This window comes from Enhydra lutris, unplaced genomic scaffold (assembly GCF_002288905.1).
Source record: "Enhydra lutris kenyoni isolate GAN:26980312 unplaced genomic scaffold, ASM228890v2 scaffoldscaffold31, whole genome shotgun sequence".
Taxonomy (NCBI): Eukaryota; Metazoa; Chordata; class Mammalia; order Carnivora; family Mustelidae; genus Enhydra; species Enhydra lutris.
In genome coordinates, this window is record NW_019154115.1 from 9,886,704 (window position 1) to 9,907,157 (window position 20,454).

General features: G+C 36.6%; 1 protein-coding gene across 1 annotated transcript in view; it reads left to right on the forward strand.

Moving 5' to 3' along the window:
• The first annotated feature begins 657 nt into the window (after positions 1-657).
• Positions 658-20,454, forward strand: part of LOC111153208 (testis expressed 9) — a 59,817-nt gene continuing 40,020 nt past the window's right edge. The window contains exons 1-7 of the mRNA XM_022512088.1: positions 658-726; positions 830-921; positions 8,945-9,008; positions 9,937-10,016; positions 15,637-15,682; positions 16,649-16,731; positions 18,606-18,784. Of these exons, the coding sequence (XP_022367796.1) occupies positions 658-726; positions 830-921; positions 8,945-9,008; positions 9,937-10,016; positions 15,637-15,682; positions 16,649-16,731; positions 18,606-18,784 (613 nt within the window). The remainder of the gene's footprint in view (positions 727-829; positions 922-8,944; positions 9,009-9,936; positions 10,017-15,636; positions 15,683-16,648; positions 16,732-18,605; positions 18,785-20,454) is intronic.

Sequence of the window (20,454 nt, forward strand, 5' to 3'; positions counted from 1 at the left end):
ATAAATAAATGTGAGAAATTAAAACTTAGAATTCCAACGAAGAGTTCGTTAAAAACAAACAAACAAACAAACAAAAACAGATGGAGGTCGAAGTGGTCAGTAAATTTGGAAAAGCACAAGAGTAGAGGCTTTACTAGCTAGCTTCTTACAGAGTTTTAGAAACGAACCTGCCTGCCTTGGTTGAAACCTTTCCAACCCAAGCTTTAAGAATTTCTAAGTGGAGAGGGCACCTGGGTGGCTCAGTGGTTGAGCCTCTGCCTTCGGCTCAGGCTCAGGTCATGATCTCGGGGTCCTGGGATCGAGTCCCGCATGGGGCTCTCTGCTCTGCGGGGAGCCTGCTTCCTCCTCCCTCTCTCTCTCTGCCTGCCTCTCTGCCCACTTGTGATCTCTCTGTCAAATAAATAAAATCTTTAAAAAAAAAAAAAAATCTAAGTGGAAGCACCGGTTAGGCTTCTCTGGTTACTGGGGCAGCGCACAGCTGGGGTCTCCCTTTCCGCCCACAGTCCCCTTCCCCCCACCACCGCGCGCGGTCCGCCCACTCCCCTGCCCTCAGGCCCCACCCCATCCTCAGGCCGCTTTCCGCCGAGAGCCCAGGAGAGCCTGGAGTCTGCGCTCAAGGCGCTGTGCTGGGCGGGATGTGATAAGTCTCGCGGGAAGATGCGCTCGTTGCCTCGGTTACAGGGTCCATGGTCCCGAAAGATGGCGGGGCGAAGTGTTGGTCCTCGGGTCAGTTCAAACAGACTCCGGGGGAGCGACTAGCTTCTTAGCCCGCCAGAGAACGCGGAACCTCATTTAAATTCGGGTCTGAAAGTCTCTTTCTCTTTTACAGAGACGGAGCGTTTCAGGCGCTCCGCTCCCGCCGCGCGTTCAGCAACCTGCAGCGTCTGGACCGGACCTCCTTGCCAGGGAGGAAGAATATAAGTAAGAAATTAGGCCGTTCAGTTTTTCCTTCTTTCTTTTACCCAAATGAGGTTGCTTACAAGTACTTTCGTGGTGACTGACTGGGTTTTTTGGTTCACTCACTGTTCACCATTCTCCTTTCAACATCCCGTTCGCTCGTCTTCATCTTTTCTTAGCTAACTTCCTAGGTGTTTGAAAGGGGTGAAAATTTAGCCCAAGTAAACATGTTCATCAGCAAAATGATACTGCTAGAGGTGATTTGGCTAGCAGGAATTGCCAAATAGTTTAGTTTCTAGTTTAAGAAAATCCATTTAATTGGGACCTCTTGGAAGTTTAATTTTGTGACTTTCTCCTAGGCTTGGTTTCTAAACTGAAAGCGTACTTCTCAGTGCAGTTGGAATTCCCGTTCTCTCCACATTGGTGGTGTTAGGAGGTTGTTCTTTCCTTCTCTGCTCTCAGTGTAATTACACCTATTCTGACAACACGTGCTTTCATTCTTGGACGATTTCCCTCTTCATCCCACAGTTTTCACACAGAAACCAGAGTAATCATTTAATTTGATCAAGTCAGTCCTTTGCCTGAAACTTTGCAGTGGTTCCCCGCTGCACTTTAGTAAGTCTGTTAGATCTGACTCCTGTGTCTTGTTTGATCTGGTGCCCTCTCTTTTTTGCCTCACAGGCCTAAGTTTCTCAGGCTTTTCCCTTGAGGGCAGTCATACTCAAGCCTTCCACCTGTAATGCTAAGCGTGGTCTTCCTGAATTATGTTAAGCTTCCTAGTTACTCTTTTTTACTGAGTTCGTATTCTTTGCAGTTAGCATAATGGTTACACATTAATTTGTTAGTGTACTTTTTGTCTGTTTCCTCCACTGGTCTGTAAATTCTTCAAGCCAGAGGCCAAGTCTATTGTCATGGCATATACCCTTATAAAATACCCTTAACAACTCATTTTCTTTATAATTTACCTAATTTAAATTAAAATTTGAGAAACATTGTAGCACTACTTCATATTGTTTAACATAAAGTTACCACATGATCTATACTTAAAACATATTTATTTTTATTTTCTGACCAGTTTACTCTTTTTTATTTTTATTTTTTTAATTTTTAAAAAAAAATTTTATTTATTTGATAGACACAAGTAGGCAGAGAGAGAGGAGGAAGCAGGCTCGCTGCGGAGCAGAGAGCCCGATGCGGGGCTCGGTCTGATGACTCCGGGATCATGACCTGAGCCGAAGGCAGAGGCTTTAACCCACTGAGCCACCGAGGGGCCCAGTTTACTCTTTTTTAAATTCAAGTTAGTTAACATACAGTGTAGTATTGCTTTCAGGAATAGAATTTAGTGATTCATCACTTACACATAACACCTAATGCTCATCCCAACGAGTGCCCTCCTTAGTGCCCATCCCCCACCTAGCCCGTCCCCTCCAGCAAACCCATTTGTTCTCTATATTTAAGAATCTCTTATGGTTTGCTTCCCTTTCTGCTTTTATCTTATTTTATAAAACTAAAGCATATTTAAAGTTAAAATGGAACTGTACTGTCTTTTGATAAACTAGGCACTTGTTAATTTGCCATAGCAAATAGGAAAATAATCACTCTCTTCTATTTAATAAAATGAGTCTATTAACCCAGCTCAAAAGTGTCCCTAAGCAACTGATCTCTTGTCCTTGCACAAGTCTGAATTAGCTTGCCCAACCACAAATGGTTATTTTCTTTACCATATACCAGATAGCACCAAATGCCTGCACTGGTTAGGTTAAATCATTTACTTACTTAAGGGTATATTTTGCTCTGGTGTGTTGTTATGGTCCTGCTTAAAATCGTCTTAAAGACATCTACAGAAGCTGTTCTAGTTCAGCAGAAATCATTTGGTGGTAAAGGTGGCCAGTTGTTACTTGTTCTGTTATCTTTACTTGGGTGTGCAGATCTGAGGCATATATGAACATAGGAGCTCCCAGGCTCAGCCTGAAGCTGTAGACTACTTCTGTGCCATGCAGAAGAGTAAAATGTCTGGCCATTCTTGTAGGCAGAAATGAGTTAATAAAAGAGTATTAAGCCACATGTTCTTGGTAGTAAGCATACATGGGATGTCTTCATTCAGCAGAACACAGCGCTTCTTGGGAATCCCAATCCAAAATCTTCTATAATCAGCTCTTGTCGAATATTTGGAGGAAATAATCACTATCTGAGAGGATAGACTACAGAATATGCTGATGGCTCCAGTCAGTAGGTTTTCCATGTTTCATGCCTATGTTCTAAAACCTGAAAGCTAAACAGTAAGATTATGTGACATCTGTTTTAAATGTCCTGATAGCTGGTAGGGCAAGCCCCACCCCTCCCTATAACCCCACGCCCATAAATGCCAATTACATTGGATTTATAGATTAATTTGCAGAGCAGTGGCATCTTTGTGCTATTGAATCTTTCCTTTCATGAATATGATACATTTCCATTTACACAGGGGTGAGGTTTTTTTTTTTTATGTCCTTTAATATTTTATATTACTACATGAAGCTGTCACATATATAATCTGTTTCAAAGTGTCTTATAGTTTTTGTGGCTGTAATGAATGGCTTTTTTTCCCCATTAAGCACACGGGGCTTGAACTCATAACCCTGAGATCAACACTTCAGCTGAGACCAAGAGTCAAACACTCAACTAACTGAGCCACCCAGGTGCCCCAAAAGTTGCATGCTCCACCGACTGAGCCAGCCAGGCACCCCAGCTTGCATTTTTTTATAATGGCAGTTACATCATATGCAAAGTATGATAGTGTTATCTCTTGACAGTTTCTCATGCATCTTCTTTTTTTCTCATTTTAGTTAGGACCTCCATTGCAGTATGGAATAGAAAAACTGATGGTGAGCATCCTTATCTTTGTTATGATTTTAAGGAGCCCACTTAATTTATCACTGTATTTGATGTAGGGTTCTGCTAGATTCTTTTATCAGGTTTAAGGACATTATTTCCTTTAATTCCTATTTTGAATGAATGTTAAATCTCATCAAAACTTTTTTCCCAAATTAATTTAGGTGATTAAATGCCCTCTCCCTCACACACACATTTAGTGTTTTAATATATTGAACTACCAAGCAGATTTTTAATTTTCCTTTAAAGACTGCTGGATTTGATTGCTATAACTTTATGTAGGTTTTTTGCATCTTTGAACAAAAGTGAGATTGGCCTTATACTTCTTTCTTGTTCTTTTCCTTCTGATTTTAATATCAGTATTATCCTAGCCACATGAAATAACTGAATAGTTTTCCTTTTTGATTTTTTCTGTTCTTGGAAGCTTTTTATAATCAGAGATTATCTACCTTTTGGTTAAAATTGTGAAATTGAGTATGATGGGGGTTTTTTTGTTTATTTTTCTTAAAATTTTTTGAAGATTTTTATTTATTTGACAGAGAGAGAGAGAGAGAGGGAGGAACCGTATAAGCAGAGGGAGCTGCAGGCAGAGGGAGAGGGAGAAGCAGGCTCCCCATGGAGCAGGAGCCCGATGTGGGACTCGATCCCAGGACCCCGGGATCATGACCTGAGCCAAAGGCAGACGCTTAACCAACTGAGCTACCCAGGTGTCCCTGATGTATTTTTTTTGATGGAATTTTTTTGCCTATCAATTCAGTTTAATTAAAGATTATTCATTTGTTTAAATGTACTAGTGCTTCCAGAATAAATTTTGGTTATTTGATAGTTTTCTAGAAAAATGTCCACTTCATGTAGGTCACTTCATCCCCATCACCTGTTTCACCCATCCTCCCACCCCCTCCTCTCTGGTTAAGAATCTGTTTCTCGGTTTCTCTCTCTCTTTCTCTCTTTTTCTCCCTTTTGCTTATTTGTTTTGTTTCTTAAATTCCACATATGAGAGAAATCATGTGGTATTTGTCTTTCTCTAACTGACTTAATTTCACTTAGCACAATACTATCTAGCTCCATCCAGATCTTGGAAAGAGCAAGATTTCATTCTTTTTTTATGGCTGATTAATATTCCTGTGTGTGTGTGTGTGTGTGTGTGTACCTTATAAGTTTTAAGTCTTGCCTGTAACCTTATACACATCTTTTTGAAGCTTTCCAGTATTATTTATTTTTGTCTTTTTATCCACCTTGCTTGAAGGTTTATTTTATTGGTCTTTCCAGAGAACTAGCTTTTGATTTTGTTGCTAATCTATGTAATTTTTTAAAACTTCATTGGTCTTTAGCTCTTCTAACTATGGTGGATTTTTTTTTCTTACTTTTTAGATTAGTTCTAATTTAATTTATATTTAGTTTACTTTTATTTTGTTTTTTAGTTTTTTCTTATTTTTTAATAAATACATTTAATTTCTGTAAATTTCTCTCCAACTACAGCTTATTTGTATTTCAGGAACTGTTTTGATATGTATTTCTTTTGTGGTTATTTAGTTTTAAATATTTTATGATTTTTGTTGTGGTTATTTAGGAATTTTTTTAGTTCCCAAGCATATTGGGTATTTGCTTGTTATATTTTTTTATTCTAAATTTGTTTTTAATTGCATTATGATCAGAGAATATTTACTACTGATTTTTAAAAATATATTGAAACCTGTGAGCAGTACATAGTCAATTTTTGTAAATGTTCACGTATTCTTCATAGGAAGGATATTTACTATTTGATGAATCTCTTAGCTCAAGCTAATTAATTTGGCTGTCCATAACATCAGTATCCTCACCTTTTTCCCTGCTAGCTCTGATGATTCCTGTTAGAGGTGAATTAAAATAAACTATAACTGTAGTTTAAAACATTCTCTTTATAATTGTGTCCATTTTTGCTTGGATGCTATATTGTTTGATTTACTTAAATCTTCTAGATGAATTCTTCTTTTCCTTACTATTCAGAGCCATTTTTTTTATTCCTTTATTTTCAAGCTTCTTAGTCATTTAGCATTAACAGCATCCTTTTTATGTCCTGTCTAATCATTTCTGCCTCTGATAGGTGAATTTATTTATATTATTGGGTTATTAATTTAAAGTTATTTGAGCCATCTTATTTTTTGTTTCTTTTTACTACCCCTTTTCTTTGTTTATTGTTTTCTGTCTTCTGTTGGATTGAAGGAATTTTTATTATGTTTTTATTTTTCTTTTTCTGGTTTGGAAGGCCCTTAAAATACTTTAACTTGGTTTTCCCATCTGTTAGGTTAGGTAATGATTTACTTCCTGTTTCTTTTAAATACTCCTACTCTCCAGGTTATCATTAACGTTATTTTTATATTATGTACTAATTTGGATTTATCATATTTTCAGTTTTTTTCCTCATCATGATTTTTTTTGCAGGTTCAGCTTCTTCCTTCCTGAAATGTAGACCCTTCATTACTTCTGAGTCTCATCTTTTCTGAAAATTTTGTTACATGACATTTATTTTTCAATGAGTTTTGCTGCACGTAGGATTTTAAATGGTCTGTTTTCTTCCTTCTCAGTCCATTAAAGATAACACTTATTTGTCCATTGGAATCTAGAGATGTTGAAAAACCGTCTTACGTTTTTAGAACATAATGCCAGTAGACTATTTTTCTTGGTTCTTTTATAATAATTCCTTTGGTAACTTGAAGATTATTTTTGTCCTTGAAGCTCTGCAATTTCACTATGATGTATACAGATGTGTGCTTGTTTTCTTTCTTTCTCTCTCTTTTTTAAAGATGTAATTTCTAAGTAATCTCTACACGCAGTGTGGGGCTCATACCTACAATCCCAAGATCAAGAGTCACATGCTCTACCAACTGGGCCAGCCAGGCGCCCCTGTTTTCTTAATTCTACTTGAGATTCATATCTTTCCTCAATTTAAGAAAACTCTCAGTATTCATTATTGACATTCCCTCCTTTTATGGAATTTCCTTCTGCAACTTCTATTAGGTAATTAGACATCTGTCTTTGTCCTACGTCTTTCTTAAATGCATGTTAACCTCTCTTTTGTTTTTTTTTATCTTTTTGTTTCTCTATCTCCTTTAGGTGAATTTTCTCCTGTCTTCTCACTCATTTCCTCTCCAGTTCATGGTATTGTTCAGTGTACCATTGAGTTTGAGTTTGAGTTTTTAAGTGCAATGATTGTTTTTCATTTATGTGATTCTGTTTGGTTCTTTTCTAAATTCAGTGTTCTTTTGTAATAAATAGTTCTTCTTGCCTAATGGTTTCTATTCCTGCTTTTGGGGGAGTGGGCAAATGAAAAATGTTGATTTAAAAATCTTTTAAAAATAGATTTTAGATTTAGTTTTTAGATTTAGATGATTCTGTTACTATCGTCTAAATTTTGTTGTGTCTACTAATTCTCTGCCTCAGTGATTCCTTTCTTTATGCAATTTGTTGTCTTTGTGAAGTCATTTTTAGCAGGCTTTGCTTTCTGAGAGAGTTCCATATATTCTAGGTAAGTGTCCTTGTAGGTTGATTTCACATTTACTTTTCCTAGCTTATCAGAGTTTTCACTGGTTTTGGTGTGGCTTTCTGTACTAAAATTTGGCACAGGGTCCCTATACCATCTGAGTAAATGCATTCGCTGTGTTTACTCACAAGAGTCTTTTCCACCCATGGCTCCAGTTTCATTTCCGTTTACCTAAGGTTATGGGTAGTGTTTTTTGTAGTCTGTGTTTCACAGGTGTAGCCTTTCATGACTCCCACACATGCATCAGTTTTTAGCTGTTAGATACTTTTGGCTTCTGTTCCTGTTTACTGCTCTCACTTTGAGTTGCTGCTTTATTTTTAGTGCCAGGGTATTTCCCTTGCCTGAGCTGGAGCTTAGCAGTATTTCCTACATTACATTTTATCCAACACGTCCATCGGTTTGGAGCAGAATAGTGTTTTGCGTCACCTCAGAATACTGTATTGACTAGAAGCTTCTATTTAAGTTCTCGTGATTCTTGTTAAGGAAATACGAAAAATAAAGTAATGGCATATTAACTGCAACTTCAAGTCTTTATTAAATATTTTTCTTTTGATTAACTCATCCTAAGATACAAAATATTTCTTAGAACATTAGACTGTTTTAAGAAGGGATGTAGTGCTACTTTTTTTTTTCCCCCAGGAGTGGGGATTGTCAGTGATTTTTGTTACTTCTGAATCACCTGTTTAAGTAAAACAAGAAGATGTTTTAAAAATTGCTCCATATGTTCCCTTCATATAATTTTAAAAGAGCCTAGATGGTCTAGAGTTGTGAGCTGTGAGTAAAACTCAAAAGTTTTATGCTGTTGAAGATGTTTACTATCGTGTTAACCTTTAAAAGTGAAAAAAGGACTTTAACAGTAGGAACAGTTGAGTACATTATATTAAGTGCAACTCATTACAATATTGTGTAGCTGTTTAATGCATGTATTGTAGATTATGTAGAGCTAAACAATTCCTTCTATATTTGTATGGGAAAACATAGTATAGGTGAAAATTAGAAGGGATATGAAAAATAGAAACATTTAGATGATGGTGATAGGATTATGAGCAATTTTATCTTTAAAAACCATTTCCTTTAGTGATACTGCCATTCTTCCATTCAAATTGTGCGATATAGTACTCCTGTTCTTTGCCAGATTCCAAATAGATAGGGGGAGGAAAAGGAGTGGCAGGTGGCAGTTCAAACAAGCACCTTTGTTTCTGAAGCTGATACTGAAGTGTGTAACTGAGATGTGAGCCACATTAGCCCTGCTTACTAAACCCCAGATTTACCTCCCCAGTTGCAGCAACACCCCCAGACCAAAGCAGGCCTCTCCCCCATCCTGCCTCATTCCTGTCCCCATTTGGAGTTAATCCCATGAAGATGAATAGTGGAACTGAATTCAACCCACCCAATTTATTCTACCCAAATAAATCATTACACCTGAAGTGAGGGCCAGAGAGAGGCCAAGAGTTAGTGTTTGAATTTCTACCACAAAAGATCATGAAGAGTTGGAGGTAAGTGTTCTAATAGTAATGGTAATTTTAGAGTAAAAATGTCATGTGTATGTTTTGGCATTTCTTGATCAGTTAAAGTGTAGTTACTGAAATTTAATTACTTTTATTTTTGTTAGAATCTTCAGTATATCCCAAATACTAAATTATTTTTTGCTTTTAGGCGTTTGAATGCAGAATTAGAGGCAAAAACAGCTGATCTGGTCCGACAAGCTGAGGAAGTAATAGTAAGTGAATGTGCGATTATTATTTATTTCCTATGAGTGCTAGCTTTTTAGCTTTCTAAAGTGCCCAAAGCATAAATTTTTAGGTCAATGAATTATTACAGATTGAATATGAATATATGAATAGATGCATATATGCACTTCCCTTTCCATTTCCTAAAAGAGTAGGGTAGAAGCCTGGGAAGGGTTGGGTAAGGGGAGAGGACATTCCTGCCCCATGGAAGCTAATGGATATAACTTTGCTGCATTGAATTTTTGTTCACTCATTTTCACTTCAGTTCACTTCAGTATCATTGCCAAAAGCTTTTACTCTTAGTGCTCTTGGTGCTTTAGTGCTTCATGGTCTTCACATTGACGCTCTGGGGCATGGGTGGCTCAGTCAGTTAAGCATCTGACTCTTGATTTCTACTCCGGTCATAATCTCAGGGTCATGAGATCCAGCCCTGCGTTGGCCTCTGCACCGGGTGTGGAGCCTTAAGATTCTCTCTCTCCCTCTGCTCCTCCCCCTCTGCCCCCATCCAAGTGCATTCTCTCTCTCTAAAAAAAAAAATTGAGCTTTGCCCAATTTGAGACAAGTTTTTCCACTCATTAAATGAATTTATGCTCTAATTTCCTGTGAGCCCAATTTCCTTTGCGTGTTAACACAAATTGGAAGACTGATGTAGTGGGCAAGCAGGAGGTTGATAAGATCAGATAAAGGTATTGATACATTTTTCCCTTAGAATTGACTTTCTGAATTCAGAATGAATGAAAGGTGAAACTACATTGTTACAGACCTTATACTCATACCATACATAGCATTTGAGTTCTACGCCTTGATTTCATGGAAGCTGTGGACAACTCTGAAATGATTAATGATCAGAAAGGGACTTGACGATATCCTGGTTTTGTGGTTTCTCTCTATATGATTTATCTTTATTCATTTAACTAGAGAGATCACCAAGAAGTACAATCAAGACCAGTCTCAACACAAATTAAATCCTATGAAAAGGAAGAGAATTGCAGTTTAAGGTAAGTAACTTAAATTCTCAAAACACCATTTTTGGATGATATATGTGGATCTTTTGTCATGTAAAGTCTTTTTTGCATGTATTAGAAATCTATATTTTGAAAAATAATGTAATATATAATATACTAATAAAATCGAGCCTTATATGAACCAGACATGATGTAAACCCTTTACCTATTTTATGTCATTTAGTCCTCAAAGTATTATTTTGATACAAATATTATTGTCTTCATCTTACAAATGAGGAAATTGGAGCTTAGCAAAGCTCAGTAGCTTGCCCAAGGATATATAGATTATACGTGATTTCACCGAGATGCAAACCATAGTTGGTAAAGATTTCTGAACCTGTTCTTAAATATTATACTACCTTTCTTTTAAAATTCCATATGAAAATTAGATAAAAATAAGTTAGTAAAAATAAAATAGATCTTTTCTTTCTTGAATTTCATGTGAACTTCAGGTATGTAAAAAAAAAAAAAAAAAAAAAGGAGTCAGGATGCCTGGGTGGCTCAGTCAGTTAAATGTCTGCCTTCGGCCCAGATCATGATTCTCCGGTCTTGGGATTGAGTCCCACATCGGGCTCCTTGCTCGACAGGGAGCCTGCTTCTCCCTCTGCCTGCCATTGCCTCCTCTTTGGGCTGTCTCTCTGATAAATAAATAAAATCTTCCCAAAAAATAGGGTATCAAGATGTATTTAGGGAAACAAAGGATCTGTGTGAATAACAGCACAGGCAATGGTGTTTAGTCAACATTCTAAGTCTCTTACTATGAGCTAAAGTCAGATTATTCTCTTCCAAGCCAGCAGATAGGAGTTGTATTTTGAACCTCCAGCTGACTCTTTCTCAGCCATGATCAGTGAAAATGTAGTTGATGAAACCTCCCAGCCTGGTCTCTGGGTGACCATGTGGCACTTATGGGAAAAAAGGGCTCTCTACCCCTCTTTACTACCACTGAAATTTGGGGGTTGATTTCCTACTTATCCTAATAATAGAGCAACTGGTATTGAGAATCAGGTGCCATATGACAAAAACTTGGAAAGTGTGGCTTTAGCTTTGTAGTTAGGTTGTAGCCAGGAAGGAAACTGACCCTGGAGGCAGGAAAGGTAGAGAAGCACTATTAATGTCATGGCAATGGGTTTAGTAAAATTGCCACCTTTGGTAAAGGCAGGACAGGTGTCAAATGAACTTGTGCTCTCAGGGAAAGAGGTTGGAAAACAGAATATTAGTAGTATGTGCTGTTACTATTAGTTGTATTCTTTCCCCACTGAATGCTCTTGCCAGTCTTGTCAAAAGTCAGCTGGCCAGAGGCATGTGGTTTTGTTTGTGGACTCCCAATTCTATTCCATTAATCTATATATCTGTTCTTATGCCAGTACCACACGGTCTTGATTACCCTTGCTTTGGAGGATTATCTGCTTTTCAACCAAAAAAATTATGAGATAAAATTGAGAATGTCTTTGAGGAACAAAAGTCTATTAAAGCTCAGCCTTGAAGCAAAGATGAGACTAAAGATGTGGTCTTAATGCTATTAATAAAACTTTATAATGGATTAAGGTTCTTCAGGACAAGGATCATTTTGAATGGCACCTAGTGAAACTTCCAATTTGATAAAATGGCTCCAGGCAAAGCTCTGCCTAAAGGTATAGTCTCCCTATAGAAGCCTGACAATCTCAAAGTAAGCCATTATTAAAGTGGGTGAGGTATTCAGTATAAAGAAATATAGTTTTGGAAGGAACTGCGGCTGGAGTAATGGCACATGGAACTGACCGGAATCAGCTATGAAATCCAGTAGTTTTGGGGGGAGTTTTGCCCACCAATGAACTTTGAATGATAGACTGGAACTGTGACTGTTTAAATCTCAAAACAGCTGTAGGTCCTCCCAGTCTTCTAAGATGAAGCAGCAGGCTGTAACAGGATAGAACGTTTAACACCTTACGGGGCTTACAAACAAAAAGAAATGTGTTACTTAAGCAGCAGTGTATTTAGCTCATACTTGAAATATTGGGACATTATTTACTCAAAAGTACTGCATATATATGATCTAGCAATTCCCTTTTAGCTATTTACCCAAGGGAAGTGAAGACACATGTCCAAGTGAAAACCTGTATGCGAATGTTTATAGCGCTTTTATGCATAATTGCCAAAAACTGGGAACAGCTCAGCTATCAAGTGGTGAACAGATAGGATAAGCAGATTATGGTATATCCATGCAACGGAACTACTTGGCAGTAAAAAGCAGTGAACTACTGATGCAGCGACAACATGGAAGCTAAGTGAAAGAAGACAGATTAAAACATATGTGTACTGTGTGATTCCATTATTTTCGAGGGTTGTTTTGTCTTTTTTTTAGAGCTTTTATTTAAGATCCAGTTAGCGTACAGTGTAATATTAATTTCAGGTGTAGAATTCAGTGATTCATCACATATACAACATTCAGTGCTCAACCACAAGTGCCCTCTTTAATACCCATCACCCATTTGGTCCATCCCCCTGCCTTCCTCCTCTCCAATAACCATTAGTATGTTCTCTAGCATTAGAAGTCTATTCTCTGGTTGGGTTGCCTCTCTTTTTTCCCCCCATATTCCATTTATTTGACATTCTGGAAAAGGTAAAACTATAGGGATGGAATCTGATTAGTGGCTGTGTGTGATGGAGGGGAGGAAATTAACTACAAAGGGTCACAACGGAACTTTTGGAGATGATGGAAATATTCTTTATCTTGGTTGTTGTGGTGGCTACATGACCATGAAATTTGTTAAAATTTACAGAACTGTTTGGGATGCCTGGATGGCTCAGTGGGTTAAGTGCCTGCCTTCGGCTCAGGTCATGATCCCAGGTCCTGGGATCAAGTTCCACATTGGACTCCTTGCTCATCTGGGAGCTTGCTTCTCCCCCTGCCTGCCACTCCCCTTGCTTGTGTTCCCTCTGTCTCGTCTCTCTCACTCTCTCTGACAAATAAATAAAACCTTAAAAAAAGTCTATAGAACTGTAGAGGTGCCTGGGTGGTTCAGTCGGTTGCATGTCCTCTTGGTTTCTGCTCAGTCATGATCTCATGGCTTGTGGGATTGAGCCCCTCATCCAGCTCCTTGCTCAGTGGGGAGTCGGCTTGAAAGATTCTGTCCCTCTTCCCCTCCCCCTACCTATGTTCTCTCTTGCTCTCTAAAAATGAATAAATCTTTAAAAACATTTATAGAACTGTAAATCTAAAAAGAGTGTAGTTTACATTTTTTATGTCATTTGATATATACACATGAAACTACATATCCTTATTACATGTAATGCTTTCTCATATTTTATGATAAATGATGTTTAGCAATTATCAAAATTCCAAAATTTGGATTACAAAGATTAGGCACAGCTTTTATCAAGTAAACTGAAAGACTGAAATGATGGTAACAACAGTTAATCCCTAGATTCTGTTGAAGCAAGTGAGAGACTGATTTCACAAGCATAAAAATAAATCTGTTGGTTTCCTTTCACTAAATTTTCCTTAAGTGCGAAGTGGTGATGACACCTCTGTTTACCTTGATCAGGTGGCTTTTTAAAGAAATGCTACTATTTGAACAGCTGGCTTTTACCACGTGAAACATGTCCCTTGACTATTAGTTGGAAATTGCTGAAGATGGGAGGTAATTTTGTAAAGAGGCAATCCATTTTAGCTCAGAACAATCATTCGTGTAAATGATGGTGGTCAGGCAGTATATATTATAATAAGTCTTCAACATCCAAGGTTACTCTGCCAAACAATATGGTCAGAAACCAGAATTTAGTTTCCTAATAGCATAATATACATATCCTTCAGTCTGCTGGAAGCAAGATTTACCACACAAATCATTTGCTATGTTACACACAAACCTTTCCTGGAGAAGTGTAACAAAAATAGGTAGAATACAGTGTTTTAGTTCATTATTCATGGAAATACACTGACAAAATAATGTCACTTTCCTAAACCTGAGCGAGACTGATAACCGTTAAATGTCTTTTGGCTGATACGTATGTGTATCGGGGACGGGAGATGGAAGATGCAGAAAAGTAAGGAAATGGCAAATATTAATTTGATCTGAAGGCCATTAAAGAGGACCCTTAAAATTTGTAGAAAAGTTGGTAACATTTTATTTTTCTATTTTATTTTTAAAATTTTGTTTATTTGACAGAGAGAGATCACAAGTAGACAGAGAGGCAGGCAGAGAGGAGGAAGCAGGCTCCCTGCTGAGCAGAGATTTGGTAACATTTTAATGTCGTATGTGAGAATGATGAAGTCTGTAATTTTAAGGTATTTTGAAAGCCGTCTTTTTTTCTTTCCAGAGCTATTTCTAGTTCTTTAAAATGTTGTATATAATATTCTCTAAGTATCTGTTTGTGTTTAATATTGAAATAACTGATGTATTACTAGTTGAGTAGGTGGCATATGATGGAAAGTAATTTTGTTTTTGTGTCCTTATTATGGTTATGAATTCTCAGGGGATATGATGGAGTTTTTTTGTTTTGTTTTGTTTTGGTTTTGGTTTTTTGGTTTTTAATAGCAGCAATAGATAGTAACATGGTAGGTTTTCAGAAATACTAATACATGTAATAGGGATAGTCAAGACAATCGATCAGGTGTAGGCAACTCTTCCAATAAAGAGCTAGATAATAAATATTTTTGTATTTGTGGGCTTTACAGTCTTTGTCATAACTACTCAACCTTGCTGTTGCAGTGAGAAAACAGCCATATATGATGTGAAATGAATGGTTGTGGGTGGATTCAGCCCACGGGCCATAAAGTGCAAGACCCCATAAGCACTCTTTGTTTTAAATAAAAACATATTTTGAAAACTGCATAAAAATGAGTGTATTTTAGAGGTCAAACTTCCAGTAATGAGTTAGTCATGGCAATGTAATGTACAGTCCAGTGAATGTAGTCAGTAATACTATAACAACTTTGTATGGTAAGAGATGGTAACTAGACTTGTTGTGGGGACCATTTTGTAATACAGAAAAATACTGAATCACTATGACATACAACTGAAACTAATAGGCTATTGTATGTCAATTACACTTCAATAAAAAAGGAATGTGAAATGTTAAAAAAGTGAGTTGTATTTTAGATACATTTATTCATGCATTTAACAAATAGTCACAGTTTAAGAGCTCATATGCTAGGTACCATGCCAAGTACTAGGCATAGAGCAAACAAGGCAGACATGATTCCTACCCTCATGGAGTTCACAGTGTAATGGGGAAAACAGACAGTGACCACCTATTTAATACATTTAACAAAGGATAACATTGGATGAGCTCACACTAAAAGCCTTGTAGTGAATCATTTTGTAAAATCGATAATCCCTGTGGGTTACCAATAATCACTCCTTATGATTTTTATTTGTCAAAATTTGTGCTCTATTTCCCTACAAAAATATTCATATTATGGTATATCTTCTCAAAAGTGAATTATTTAACCAAAAAACTTTTGTTGTTTGTGACACTTATCAAAATTAATTAACATGTGCATAACTAGAATCATAGCAACGTCTACTTGCTAGTTGTCTGTTTTCCCTTTTAGATATAATTACTGTTGAATTTTATTGTGTCTGTGTTTAGTAACATCTATTATTAATGTATAATGTTTATTTTTGGTCTGTAGAGATCTGTTGTCTGAAGGGATAGTTCATCTGCATTCAGAAACTAAGGTATGAAATCAAACTTTTGAGGCACCTGGGTAGCTCAGTTGTTTAAGCCTCTGCCTTCAGCTCAGGTCATGATCCAGGGTCCTGGGATCAAGCCCTGCACTGGGCTCTCTGCTCAGTGGGGAGCCTGCTTCTCCCTCTCTCTCTACCTCCTGCTCCATCTGCTTGTGGGCTCTCAAATAAATAAATAAAATGTTTTTAAAAAATTAAACTTTCCGTAAATATAATTACATTCTGTAGAATTTAGGTTATTTTTTAGACTTTTCTTAGAATAAAACGGAAGAGTATGACTATAGAAATAGAGTATAAGCCTTGATACTTAGATGCCTCCATGTTGCTCATAAAATAAATTTGAATGCTTTTTTTGTCTCATAATTTCACTGAGCAATTTGGATATGTATTAGAAAAAATTATAAGTAAAATGAATCTGTAACCTAAGCATTTTTAGTTTTCTCTCTGAAGCCCAAATTTACCACATACACCACCCAAAAAAGAAAAGTATTTCTATACAAAGGAGGTAATTTGAGAGGTTTATTCATTCATTTAGATATTTACAGTGTGTAGATAGAACACTCTTGCAGGTGCTAGGCAAATTGGGATCTACAAGTTCCCCACCTACTGGGATCTAAGCCAAGGGAACAGTATATGTGCAGGTCTGTCTGGGGAATAATCAGCGAGGAGAACTAAATTCTGTGAGCCAGAACATCCGGTGTAATGTTCACTAGCTAGCGGAATATCCTTGAATTTTGGAGCCTCATTTTCCTTATCATTGAATCTGTTGGTGCTAGTGATATCTAGGTCTTTTCCAGCTATACGTTTCTGGGATTCTTTAAAATATAATTTGATTAATAACATGAAAATAGCAATTCTTCTGTGTAGTAAACTCACAGTTCTGTATATTACAAAATTGCTTTCCATGACAAATGATTAGAATCTAATTAATCAGTAATTTAAATTCTTTTGATGTAGCCAAAGACCAAAAATGTTGATGCAGTAAACAAGGTTCCAAACAAACTGCGCTCTGCAAATAAAGGAAGAAAAACAAATTCAAGGTATAGTACAGTTTTAAAATTATTATTTTCTTTTTTTAGTTTGATGATTCACAGTACCATCATTTTAATTATTAAGCTCTATCGGTTTCTCCAGATCTTTTTATATCTTACACTGTGTATATTTTATCTGCATTGAATAATTTAAAATATGTTCTACTCGGAAATGTCTTGCAACAGTTACTAAATGTTTTACGTTTTTCTCTTAAGCAAAATCACCACATTTCAAATTTTTAAGTGTTAAATATTTTCTTACAACTTAGACTAGAACATAGGTGTCCTTCTCTGACAAGTGTACTTTTTTGAGCTTTTAATAGAACACTATACATTATTGCATATATTGACATACAGAATAATCTGGTGTGCTCTAAGTAAGACTATCATATCATTGTAATTTACATTCTGTTGTTTTTGGTGAGAAATAATTCAAGACCGTTCTTAGTATTTTAAGTTGTAAAGGGGACCAAGAGGCTCTTTAGAATAGGAGACCTAAAAAAGGAAGGTTACACATGCCGTGTATTATACCAACCAGCTTCTTTTTATTAAATGTGTTACTTACCCAAAATGATAATTACATTATAATCCTAGAAAAATCCTTGTTAATGTTTGTGTCTTTTAATTGGCTAAATAACTTTTTTGTTTTTTGAATAAAAGAAGGAAAAAAGAATGAAGCAATTATTAAGAGAAAATAAATCTAAAATAGAAGAAAAGAGAACTAACGTAACTGGTTATCTTATTTTCAGACTTCAAAATTACTTTTTAAATAAAAGATTGTTTTTCTGAACAAAATTCTGAAGGCTTTGCTTGTGTTGTAAAAGTAAGTTAGGCTTTAAGTAAAAAGTTAAAAATAAGGTTTTCAGAACCATAAACTTAATGATTAGGGCTGGCCCATTCCTTAATGCCTTTACTAGTGACTTTTATTTCATATTTCTTCCCTTGTTAAGAAAATAAAATCTAGGGGCATCTGGGTGGCTCAGTGGGTTAAGCCTCTGCCTTTGGCTCTGGTCATGATCTCAGGGTCCTGGGATCGAGCCCTGCTTCAGGCTGTCTGCTCAGCAGGGAGCCTGCTTCCTCCTCTCTCTCTTTCTCTGCCTGCCTTTCTGCCTACTTGTGATCTCTGTCTCTCAAATAAATAAAATCTTTAAAAAAAAATCTAATCTAATTTTTTGGTTGGCTTTGATTCTGGTTGGGCTATGTTTCTTTAGGTGGAAAAAAAAGTTGATTTTGATTGAGCTAATAGCTGTTCACTCTAATTTTTTTTTTTTTAAGATTTTATTTATTTATTTGACAGAGAGATCACAAGGTAGGCAGAGAGGAGGCAGAGAGAGAGGAGGAAGCAGGCTCCCTGCTGAGCAGAGAGCCTGATGTGGGGCTCGATCCCAGAACCCTGGGATCATGACCTGAGCCAAAGGCAGAGGCTTTAACCCACTGAGCCACCCAGGCACCCCTACTCTAAATTTTTTTCATAAGAGGTATTATTCTTCAGTGTTTGCAGAATGATGGCTAGAAGCAATGTCAATTTATATAGTTATTCTTGAGCAGTGTGTAATTTAAAAGCGACAGTATGGATTTGACCTGGGAGGCTAAGTTCAGCACTCTTGAGTTTTGATGTTTACTTGTTTGGAGGCAATGTCTAGACAAACTGGCTTCATAAGCCTTCTCTAACTCTGTTAGCTGTGTGATTCATAAAAATTGAAAGTCGACTAAGTCTTTTATAATATCATCCTTCAAAGTGTCAATTGTAGATTTCATCATAAATTTAAAATTAATAATTTTGATCTGCTTTGTTATTTGAATAAAAAAGTCCTATCTCCTTTATATATTGACATTATATATAATATATGAATGTGTATATGTATGTGTGTGTTTATTTATAGTATAAAATTGAAATACTCTGATGTACAGACTGCCAATGATGTTGCTATTCCAGAGGATTTCTCAGACTTTTCTCTTGCAAAAACAATTAGCAAAATTGAAGGGCAACTCGAGGAAGAAGGTTTGCCTGATTGTATAGATGATGATATTTTTTGTGGTGTTAGTAACGACATTGGAATAGGTAAGCTTTCTTTTCTTTTTATCCTTATATCACAGTTACTTAGAAAAAGGTATTTAGGAACAATTTTTTTTTTGCATTTAAAAAATGTATTGTGATACCTTGATTTGTTTCAAAAATCATCTAGTGGGACATGATGGTAGGAGGACTGAGTGGAATTATAGATGAAATAAAATTGGTTTTGAGTCGATAATTGTTGAATATGGGTGATGGGAAAGTGGTTATTTTCATTGATATAATCTCTCTACTTTTACATATGTTTGACATTTTCCATTATAAAAAGTAAAAATGAAAAAGACTATATGGAGGGTGCTTGGATGGCTCAGTTGGTTAAGAACCAACTCTTGATTTCAGCTCAGGGCATGATCTCAGGGTGCTGGGATTGAGCCCTGTGTTAGACTCCACACTCATGGGGGAGTCTGCTTGAGACTCTCTCTCTCTCTCTCCCATGGCCCTGCCCACCTTAATAAATCTTAAAAAAAAAAAAAAAGACTATATGGTATCAGTTTCATTAACAACATTGCAACTAAGGTTAACATGCCCCATAGCTTATCATGAAAACATTAAAATAATTTGGGGGGGGCAAAAGGAGAAGGAGAGAGAGAATCTTTAAGCAAGCTTCATGCCCAGTGCAGATCCCAACGCAGGGCTCCATCTCACAACTCTGAGATCATGGCCAAAGTCAAGAGATGCTTAACCAACTGAGTTACCCAGGTGCCCCACATTAAAATAATTTTTTAAATCCAATGTTTCTTTGAATTTCTTTCATTTATTGATATTATATTTTACTTACTGCATGTTCAAAGGATAAATGAATGGTTGATGTGGCATCAGTTAAAATAATCACATTAGTTTTCTAGTAAATGTAATTTTCTTTCTTATAAACTCATTCTCTGCATATCACTTTGAAAAATAATACTAAGTTTAGATCATCTAAAACCAGAATTTAGTTACCAGTAATGCCTCTAGAACTGTTGAATTTGTGAGGAACTACCCATGTATTTATAAACAGAATAAGACAATTACATGTATTTGAACATGGTTAGTACTGAACTATAGTTGTGACTTCAGGCAAGCCACTTAGCCTCTCTATAATAGCAATTTCCTCATTTCGAAATATAGCAGTTTGTATGAAATAGTCATAAGATTTATCTTTAAAATTCTGTTGATTCTGTGAAAACCATAACAATTTATATGTGTAATGATTATTTTGCTACATGCTAGTCATAAATGAGCAATTTATTTATGAATTTATTACATTTACTGACTTATCTAAGCTTTCTGGGGGTACTTTTCAGAAGAGAAGTTAAGTGAAGCAGGAAGTTGCCTTTATGTCTCTGTCAAGATGCCTTCAAGGACACAGTGGTCACACCTTGACTGTTCTTCAGGACACAGTCACCCATGGCCCTGTTAGAATTATTCCTGCTTTTATGGGGCGCCTGGGTGGCTCAGTGGTTAAAGCCTCTGCCTTCGGCTCAGGTCATGATCTCAGGGTCCTGGGATCGAGTCCCGCATCGGGCTCTCTGCTCAGCAGGGAGCCTGCCTCCTCCTCCTCTCTCTCTCTGCCTGCCTCCCTGCCTACTTGTGATCTGTCTGTCAAATAAAAAAAAAAAAAAAAGAATTATTCCTGCTTTTAGATACACAGAACCAGTACAAACTACCTTAAATTGCTA